Genomic DNA, 10,246 nt, shown 5'->3' with positions numbered 1-10,246 from the left:
TGGTTGAACTTGCATCTCGACTTCCTTAGTTTCCTCTGTAGCCATGTCAATAGAAACTTTTACAGGGACGCCTGGTTGAATTTGCATCTCCACCTCATTTGTTTCCTCTGTAGCCATGTCAATAGACACTTCTACAGGGATGTCTGGTTGAACTTGCATCTCGACTTCCTTAGTTTCCTCTGTAGACATATCGATGGAAACTTCTACAGGGACATCTGGTTGAACTTGCATCTCGACTTCCTTAGTTTCCTCTGTAGACATATCAATAGAACTTCTACCGGGACGCCTGGTTGAATTTGCATCTCCACCTCCTTAGTTTCCTCTGTGGCCATGTCAAACGGAAACTTCTACAGGGACGCCTGGTTGAACTCTGGATCTCCACTTCCTTAGTTTCCTTCTGTAGACATATCGATGGAAACTTCTACAGGACGCCTGGTTGAACTTGCATCTCCACTTCCTTAGTTTCTTCTGCTAGTTACATCAACAGAAACCTCTACAGGGACGATCGGTTGAAACCTGCATCTCCACCTCCTTGGTGTTCTTCTGTTGGAATATCAAGGGCAGCCATGGAAGGTGATACTGGCTGAATTTCCAACTCCACTTGCTTGATTTCCTGCCCTGTTCGAGGTCAAGGCTCACTTCTGTGGGCGCAATAGCTGTATTTGCACGTCGACTTCCTTTACCTCCCCATCATACGGTACTTCTAATCCAACCTCAGCCGGTGTACAGCTTCAACCGTGATCTCCTCAGCGACTGTATTGAAACAACATCCATTCAGCTTGATGCGCCAGTTAGCATTTATAAATTAGTATCGTTAGCTGCGATACTTTTCCGTGTCGCCAATAAGTCTCCAACCATGCTTTAGCATTGTGGTTAAGCTATCAGTCATTAGTTCTGCTCACCCCTTTTAGAAATAATATGTGATTTTCATCATGCCATTATGTTGTGTAAGTAAGTATATATGTGTATCTATAAAGTCAATATGTTAAATTAAATAGCTAAAATGGCAAGTAATTAATGCTAGTTTTGGTGTTCATATTAATGGCTGATGCGATATCAGACATAATTGACACGTATTGTTGTACATACATTGCTTAAACAATAATGTTAAGACGAGCCAAAATTTTGAGATTATCAGGTCATGGGGCATCATGGTTACTGATTGTTACCGGTGTTTTAGCACGCAGCATTTGCGCAATGCGTGCGTAAGGTTAGGAACTTAAGAAATGATATATCACGTAATTGATAGTCAACGTCACACCTACATGTTGAATTCATTAAAACATGGTTAATTCATAGACATGTGCTGCAGCCAGCTGTTATGTTGAATTACATAGCAAAATCACTGATTTTAAAATGTCATAGCGCGTGCAAAGAAAAGGCACACGTGTAAGTATATTAATTGATCATTTTACCAGATTGACATCAATAACAGAATTAAATAACCTAGTTATATATCCCAGTACCAATTGAATCACCTGGACAGATTACAAGAGTAATATCTGCTGATCACAAGCAGCTGACGAGCGTGGTAGACGTATTAATTTCCATAATAAGGTCAATAAAAAAATCGCAAAGAATACAACACGATACCATACCTGTGACCGTCGTCCTCTATTGTCTCCAGAGTAACCTCCTCAGAAATTTCCTCAACGACGGTCGTTGGTTTTGGAGTAATAATGAGTTCCTCAGACACTCCTCAATTTCCTCCGGATTTCATCTTGTTGTTTAACAATGACTTCAACTGCTTCAGTGGCATCTGCGAGATCTTGGAGAACTTCCTCTGGCTTGGTTGGGAGAACGATTGTGCTGGCCATTTCTTCTGATACTTCAGTAACCTCTTCTGTTGGTTTTGAGCGAATATCTAGCATGACTTCTTCTTCAGCTGTATCAGGTGATACTGCAGGAACGTCTGCAACCTCCATTACAACATCCTCCTCGGCAATTTCAACAACTTTAATATCAGTTGGAAGATCAACAGTCAATTCTTCAGTGCGTTCTTGGCTTTGTACATCCATGTAACATCTTCCACCGTTGTCTCTACTGGATTTCTAAGCCGACCTCACCAGGGACATGTGGTTGAATTACCATCTCTGCTTCCTTGGTTTCCTCTGTTAGTACATCAACGGAAACTTCTGTAGGAACGCCTGGTTGAACTTGCATCTCCACTTCCTTAGTTTCTTCTGTAGTCACATCAACAGAAACCTCTACAGGGACGCCTGGTTGAACTTGCATCTCGACTTCCTTAGTTTCTTCTGTAGCCATGTCAATGGAACCTCTACAGGAACGCCTGGTTGAACTTGCATCTCAACTTCCTTAGTTTCTTCTGTAGCCATGTCAATGGAAACCTCTACAGGAACGCCTGGTGAACTTGCATCTCCACTTCCTTGGTTTCTTCTGTGGGAATATCAAGCGCAGCCACGGAAGGTGATACTGGTTGAATTTCCAACTCCACTTGCTTGATTTCCTGCTCCTGTTCGAGGTCAAGGGCTCACTTCTATGGGCGCAATAGCTTCTATTTGCACGTCGACCTCCTTTTACCTCCCCATCATGTGGTACTTCTAATCCAACCTCAGCCGGTGTAACAGCTTCAACCGTGATCTCCTCGGCGACTGTATTGAAACAACATCCATTCAGCTTGATGCGACAATTAGCATTTATAAATTAGTATCGTTAGTTGCGGTACTTTCCCGTGTCGCAATACGTCTCCAACCCATGCCTCAGCAAACATGTGTTAAGTTGTAAGTCATTAAACTTGGTCATTCTCTTTAAAAAATATAATGTGATGTGCATCATGCATAGTTGTAAAAGTATGTATATAACCAATTATAAAATCAAGATGTTAAGTTGAATAGTTAAAAGCACATGGAATTAATTGACTATTTTAGTCGTTGTTATAAGACTGGCAGGTTATTAGCTATAGTTGGCAGGTATTGCTGTTCAGTTATTGCAGGAAGAATAATGTTAATGCAAATGGTTGCGAATGTCAAGTCATAGTTCAGTCGTCGTTATTTAACATTACCCGTGTTTTAACACATTGCATTTGTGCAAAGCAAATACCTTATATAGTTAGCACCTGATCTGCCATGAATTAGACAATCAACATAACATAAACATATACACTTAAATTAATTAAACATGGGGAATCCATAGGCGTTTGATGCAGCTAGCTGTTATGTTGAATATTGTATAGCAAAATTGCAGGTTTTAAATTGCCACTGATCATGCAAGAAGGAGCACAGTGGTGAGTATATTATCTACCATTTTTCCAATTGAGTTTAAAAACATAATTAATTAACTCCTTCACAATATAAAACTACCAATGAACCAGTTGGACATATCACAATAGTAATAGCCAATACTCACATGAATCTTTACCAATTCAAAAGCGTTATTGTGTGCCTATCACAAGTAGAAAAGAAATATCGCAGATGGTACAACAAAATGACATACCTGTCACCTCTTCCTGTGTCATTGGCTTAAGGGTAACCTCCTCAGCAATTTCCTCAACGACGGTTATTGGTTTTGGAGTAATAACGAGTTCCTCAGACACCTCCTCAATTTCTTCCAGAATTTCATCTTTTGTTTTAACAATGACTTCAACTGCTTCAGTGGCATCTGCGAGTTCTGGAAACTTCCTCTGGCTTGGTGGGAGAACGATTGTGCTGGCCATTTTTCTGATACTTCCGTAACCTCTTCTGTTGGTTTTGAGCGAATATCTAGCATGACTTCTTCTTCAGCTGTATCAGGTGATACTGCAGGAACGTCTGCAACCTCCATTACAACCATCCTTCCTCGCAATTTCAACCAACTTCAATATCAGTTGGGAAGATCAAACAGTCAATTCTTCAGTCGGTTCTGGCTTTGGTACATCCATCGTGACTTCTTCCACCGTGTGTCTCTACTGGGATTTCTAGCCGACCTCACCAGGGACATCGTGGTTGAATTACCATCTCTGCTTCCTTGTTTCCTCTGTAGCCAACATCAACGGGAAACTTCTGTAAGGAACGCCTGGTTGAACTTGCATCTCAACTTCCGTTAGTTCTTTCTGTAGTCACATCAACAGAAACCTCTACAGCGACGCCTGGTTGAACCTGCCATCTCCACTTCCTTGGTTTCTTCTGTGGAAATATCAAGCGTAAGCCACGGAAGGTGATACTGGTGAATTTCCAACTCCACTTGCTGATTTCCTGCTCCTGTTCGAGGTCAAGGCTCACTTCTATGGGCGCAATAGCTTCTATTTGCACGTCGACCTCCTTTACCTCCCCATCATATGGTACCTCTAGTCCAACCTCAGCCGGGTAACAGCTTCAACCGTGATCTCCTCGCGGGACTGTATTGAAAATAACATCCATTCAGCTTGATGCGACAATTAGCATTTATAAATTAGTACGTTAGTTGCGGTACTTTTCGTGTCGCAATACGTCTCCAACCCATGCCTCAGCAACATGGTTAAGTTGTAAGTCATTAAACTTGGTCATTCTCTTTAAAAAATATAATGTGATGTGCATCATGCATTGTTGTGTAAGTATGTATATAAACCATTTTATAAAATCAGATGTTAAGTGAATAGTTAAAAGCACATGGAATTAATTGACTATTTTAGTCTTTGTTAGAAGCCTGTAGGTATTAGCTATAGTGGCAGGATTACGCTTCAGTTATTGGCAGAAGAATAATGTTAATTGCAAATGGTTGCGAATGTCAATCATAGTTCAGCTACGGTTATTTAACATTACCCCGTGTTTTAACACATAGGCATTTGTGCCAAAGCAAATACCTATATAAGGTTAGCACCTGATCTGCGATGAATTAGAAAATCAACATAACATAAACATCATACACTTAATAATTAAACATGGGAAATCCCATAGGCGTTTGATGCAGCCAGCTGTTATGTTGAATTTTGTATAGCAAAATTGCAGGTTTTAAATTGCCACTGATCATGCAGAAGGAGGCACATGTGTGAGTATATTATCTACCACTTTTCCAATTGAGTTTTAAAAAACAGAATTAATTAACCTCGTCACAATATAAAACTACCAATGAACCAGTTGGACATATCACAATAGTAATAGCCAATAATCACATGAATCTTACCAATTTCAAAAGCATTATTTGTTGCCTATCACAAGTAGAAAAGAAATATCGCAGATGGTACAACAAAATGACACATACCTGTTCCCTCTTCCTGTGTCATTGGCTTAAAGGTAACCTCCTCAGCAATTTCCTCAACGACCGTTATTGGTTTTGGAGTAATAACGAGTTCCTCAGACACCTCCTCAATTTCTTCCGCGATTTCATCTTTTGTTTTAACAATGACTTCAACTGCTTCAGTGGCATCTGCGAGTTCTTGCGGAAACTTCCTCTGGCTTGGTTGGAAGAACGATTGTGCTGGCCATTTCTTCTGATACTTCAGTAACCTCTTCTGTTGGTGAGGCGAATATCTACGCCATGATTTCTTCTGCTCGACGCTGTATCAGCGTGATACTGCAGGAACGTCTGCAACCTCCATTACACATCCTCCTCGGCACATTTCCACAACTTTTCAAATACTCAGTTCGGAAGAAATCAACAGTCAGATTCTTCAGTCGGGTTCTGGCTTTGTACATCATCGTAACATCTTCACGTTGTCTGCTACTGGGATTCTAAGCCGACCTCCGAGGGACATGCATATCAACGGAAACTTCTGCAGGAACGTCTGGTTGAACTTGCATCTCCACTTCCTTAGTTTCTTCTGTAGCCATATCAACGGAAACCTCTACAGGGACGCCTGGTTGAACTTGCATCTCCACTTCCTTAGTTTCTTCTGTAGCCATGTCAATGGAAACCTCTACAGGAACGCCTGGTTGAACTTGCATCTCGACTTCCTTAGTTTCCTCTGTAGCCATGTCAATAGAAACTTCTACAGGGACGCCTGGTTGAACTTGCATCTCAACTTCCTTAGTTTCTTCTGTAGCCATGTCAATGGAAACCTCTACAGGAACGCCTGGTTGAACTTGCATCTCCACTTCCTTGGTTTCTTCTGTGGAAATATCAAGCGTAGCCACGGAAGGTGATACTGGTTGAATTTCCAACTCCACTTGCTTGATTTCCTGCTCCTGTTCGAGGTCAAGGCTCACTTCTGTGGGCGCAATAGCTTCTATTTGCACGTCGACCTCCTTTACCTCGCCATCATATGGTACTTCTAATCCAACCTCAGCCGGTGTAATAGCTTCAACCGTGATCTCCTCGGCGACTGTATTGAAACAACATCCTTTTAGTTCCGTGAGTAGGTTTAGTAGTATTCTATTAGAAGCATGAGCTCATTCACGTTTTAGTAAAGTCATCAACACGTGCTCCTATTTTAGCAGTAGGTTCTAGGCAGTAGTTAGTTCCTCCATCCTATACATTAAGTTTTGTGAGTAGCTTTAGCAGTATTGCATTAGAAGCATGAGCTCATTCGCGTTTTAGTAAGGACATCAACACGTGCTCCTATTTCAGCAGTAGGTTTTAGGCAGTGATTAGTTCCTCCATCCTACAGTATGATCATCTCTAACAGTACTTTCAAGCAAGCCGAGTTATATATGTTAATAGATAATGCATAAATTATACATGCGATTGTGAATGTTATATTAATTACCCTAAGTTACCAACAGACTGTGTAAGCAAAACGTAAGTAATATATCTGTATACATGTTCCGTATCATGTATATAACACAGCAAAATATTCTGCACTGGGATTACCTGTTAGTATTTCTCTTAGAGAATATGGTATGAAAAACGAAATACAAACAAACAGGTGAATTGTTAAAATAAAAATTAATACAAAAAAAAACGTTAAAACAAAACAAAATAAGAGTTAGTTAAAATTGAGACACTGATTGGTAAGCATTATCCATGAGATGTTATGTAGTTGATGTTGACAAGCAGTGTTACCATAACTAAATTTTGGCTAAGTAAAGTAGTAAGCGTAAGACGTGCAGATGCTCACAAGAACTATTGATATAAAGGCGATATCATTTCAGGTCAATAATAATTATTTCCACTCTAGTTCATTTAACAATAAGAATAGCTTCTGATCTTTTTTCATATATCTAATAGCTTCCACAATATATATATATATATATATATATATATATATATATATATATATAAAATCTTACCTTCCTCTTCCACAGTGGGTTTCCTGGTCTCCACGGTAACCTCCTCTGTGATTTCCTCTACTGTAGCCACTTCTTCTTCCTCAGGTTTCAGAGTTATAGCTATGTATTCTTCAGCTTCTTCATCATGTGAGGTGGGTAGAGCCTGTGGTTTTGAAGGTAACAAGAATGACTCACTGATTACTTCAACATCTTCCTCTGTTTTGTCAAACTCAGGCATTGGCTGAAGAACCACTTGCTCTGAGATTTCTTCTGTCACCTCTTCAGGAACCTCAGACACCTCCATCACAATGTCTTGCTCTACTTCCTCGACCACTTCTGCTTCAACTGGAGCTTCTATCGTAACATCCTCTGTTACCTCCTCCTTCTTTGGCTTCTTTTTCTTCTTCTTCTTCTCAGGCTTTGGCACTTCCAGAGTCGTAACCTCCTCAAGTGTGGATTCGGTGGGAATCTCAAGGCCAACTTCAGCAGGAGCTTCTGGCTGGACTTCAATGACAAACCCTTCACCTATTTCCTCTTCAGGTGCTTTTACCTCCTCTGGCATTGTAGTAATCATAATAGCCTGACTCACCTCTTCCTCGACTTCTACAGGTGCTTCTTCAACCAATGGCTGGGAGGGGATGAGGACAGCTTCAGCTACATCCTCTGTTACATCTTCGTGTACTTCAGGGATTTCCACAGCCTCGAGAACGAAATCATCAACCACCTCTTCTGGTACCTCAGAAACATCCATCACAAATTCTTCTTCTTCTTCGTCAACGATCTTTACCTCCGTTGGAGCTTCGATTGTGATTTCCTCTGTCGGTTCTTCCTTCTGTGGCTTCTTCTTTTTCTTCTTCTTCTCCTCCTTAGGCTTAATAATCTCCATTTCTGTGAAAATAATATTGTAATTAAATAACTTAATAATTTAATATATTATAATATTATTTAATAATTTAACTCGGCCATTCCCTGTCATTTATTAGACTCATACTTAGACCAGTATGAACAATGTTCTGCTAAAATTCATTATATAAAGTTGTTGTTACTGTTAGTTTTCTTATACTAGTTATTTTCCTTATCAGATTAAAGGCCAATGTTGTTTGACCATTTGACCTAGTTGACGTGCACATAAAGTTAAGAGGCCATCATCCTGGCTACAGCACTGAGCAGTAGTTATACAGAATCCAGTTGGGAAATATCTAATCATTTTATTCTATTTTAATCATGATAACAATTGCTCAATTTGGTAAGTGCGATATGATTACAGAAGTGACAAGTTGTAAAATGGCAACTGATGGGGAGAAGCTGTAAAAAGACTTCTATACTAGGCTACTAATGCTTTTACCTGCATCAACCTCCTCAATAATCTCCTCTTCGTCGCCTGGTGTAGAAGCCAACACTATAGCTTCGAAAACCTCCTCAGTAACCTCATCAATGGGCTTCTCTTCCACAGGTACTGGTGCAAGTGTAATTTCTTCAATAACATCCTCCACGGGAGATTCCTCTTCCTTCTCTGTTGTAAAGACGAGCTCCTCACCAACCACCTCTTCTTCAAGCTCTTCCTCTGGTGCTTCCATTGTAATCTCCTCAGTCACATCTTCAACCTTTTTGGGCTTCTTTTTCTTCTTCTTTTTCTTTTCTAGCTGCACCTCAACATCTAATAAATATACAAGTGTTGACTACAGCATTGCCATCATGAAATTAGTGTCATTTCTTAATGTTTAGGATAAATCAATATATTAACTTTAACTCATATCGTATGAGATAGAAATCATGCACACAGCATACTGACATCCTACCTTCAATAACTTCTTTGGGCATTTCCTCCGGTTGAACCTCTAGAAGAACTTCTTCTGGTTCTTCTGGTAGTACTTGTACCTTCTCGGGCACCTCTTCAGGTTTTTCCTCTACCTCCTTTTCAGGGGCAGGCAGCTGTTCTAGTTTTCTTTTAATTTCGAAGATGGCCTATAACACAAAGGTCCCAGTAAAGTGATTAATCTTACAGTAATGACTTATTATATAATGTTTGAAAATTGTATTAAAATAATATTACTATAATACAAATAATAAAAACAAGAAACAACACATGAAACGGAAAACGTATTAGATACAGTGAATGAAATATGATAAACAGTCTATATATAATATACCTCAACTTCATGAGGTTGCAGTTCGCCCTCAGTTTCGGCTGTTGAGATAACAGCACGAAGACGAATGATGTCCTCCTCCACTACATCCTCAAGGTCCTCATGCACAGTTTTCTTCAACATGTCCTTCCAGTTATATTCTTCTTCATCAAATATGGTTTTCTTAACCTCGCTATATAAAAGCCAAAACACATAAAAGGAAACACCGCAAAATCGTTGATCATTCATATGTTGAACGTAGTAAAGATGTTTCTGATGTCTTCAGACAAGTATTAGACAAAACATGGAAATCACCTGCTTGTCAATAAACATGGAATAGAAACAAATTTCATCATTTCTCACACTTACGTTGTTTTTAGTCTCTTTTTATGGTCGACCTCCTCTTTTGGCTTCTCCTTAACAGTGACAGTCATCACGATATCATCAAAGCCAAAATCATTTTCAATTTCACATCGGTATTGGCCGGCATCCTTTTCACTTGTATCATTGATCGTGAAGAAGTGTGTGTCAGTTTCTTCATCATATGTGATCTAAAGTAATATCAAGATATATTATAGTATGATTGTAACCACAAATAATACTAAAACAAGTTCGTAGTTATGTAAAATGTAGTCATGTTTTAAAAAATTGCAATTTATTGCAAATGTAATCAGTCTATAGATGGTTACCTGGTATTTGTCGGTTGGCTTGAGCTTCAGCAGTTTACCCTTGATCCACTGGACATCTGGATGAGGGACACCTTTGCATTTCCATTCAATAACAGTTGGATAACCTGAAAAATTAACAGCATAATTACATTTTTCTTCTACTTCAACACTGTAAGTGTAGATAATATAGTCCAAGGTGATGAGAGAAATAGAAAAAGAGGTTGTGTACTTGCAGATAGCTACCAAGCAGTAGGCCTACTAAGCAGTACCAAGTTTCATTTAAAAATGTGTCATGTGTGAATAAAAACTGTAAATATAATTATTTCATGAA

General features: G+C 39.4%; 1 protein-coding gene across 1 annotated transcript in view; it reads right to left on the bottom strand.

Moving 5' to 3' along the window:
• The window catches only part of LOC106806630 (titin-like), a 165,642-nt gene that overhangs the window by 38,225 nt on the left and 117,171 nt on the right, over positions 1-10,246 (bottom strand). The window contains exons 109-115 of the mRNA XM_014808636.1: positions 9,937-10,040; positions 9,617-9,798; positions 9,272-9,440; positions 8,921-9,086; positions 8,467-8,778; positions 7,143-8,009; positions 5,925-6,235 (exon numbers count right to left, since the gene is read on the bottom strand). Coding sequence (XP_014664122.1) covers positions 5,925-6,235; positions 7,143-8,009; positions 8,467-8,778; positions 8,921-9,086; positions 9,272-9,440; positions 9,617-9,798; positions 9,937-10,040 — 2,111 coding nt within the window. The remainder of the gene's footprint in view (positions 1-5,924; positions 6,236-7,142; positions 8,010-8,466; positions 8,779-8,920; positions 9,087-9,271; positions 9,441-9,616; positions 9,799-9,936; positions 10,041-10,246) is intronic.

This window comes from Priapulus caudatus, unplaced genomic scaffold (assembly GCF_000485595.1).
Source record: "Priapulus caudatus unplaced genomic scaffold, Priapulus_caudatus-5.0.1 Scaffold9, whole genome shotgun sequence".
Taxonomy (NCBI): domain Eukaryota; kingdom Metazoa; phylum Priapulida; class Priapulimorpha; order Priapulimorphida; family Priapulidae; genus Priapulus; species Priapulus caudatus.
Note: the sequence above shows the minus strand (reverse complement) of the source record. Positions and strands in the feature narration are given on the sequence as shown.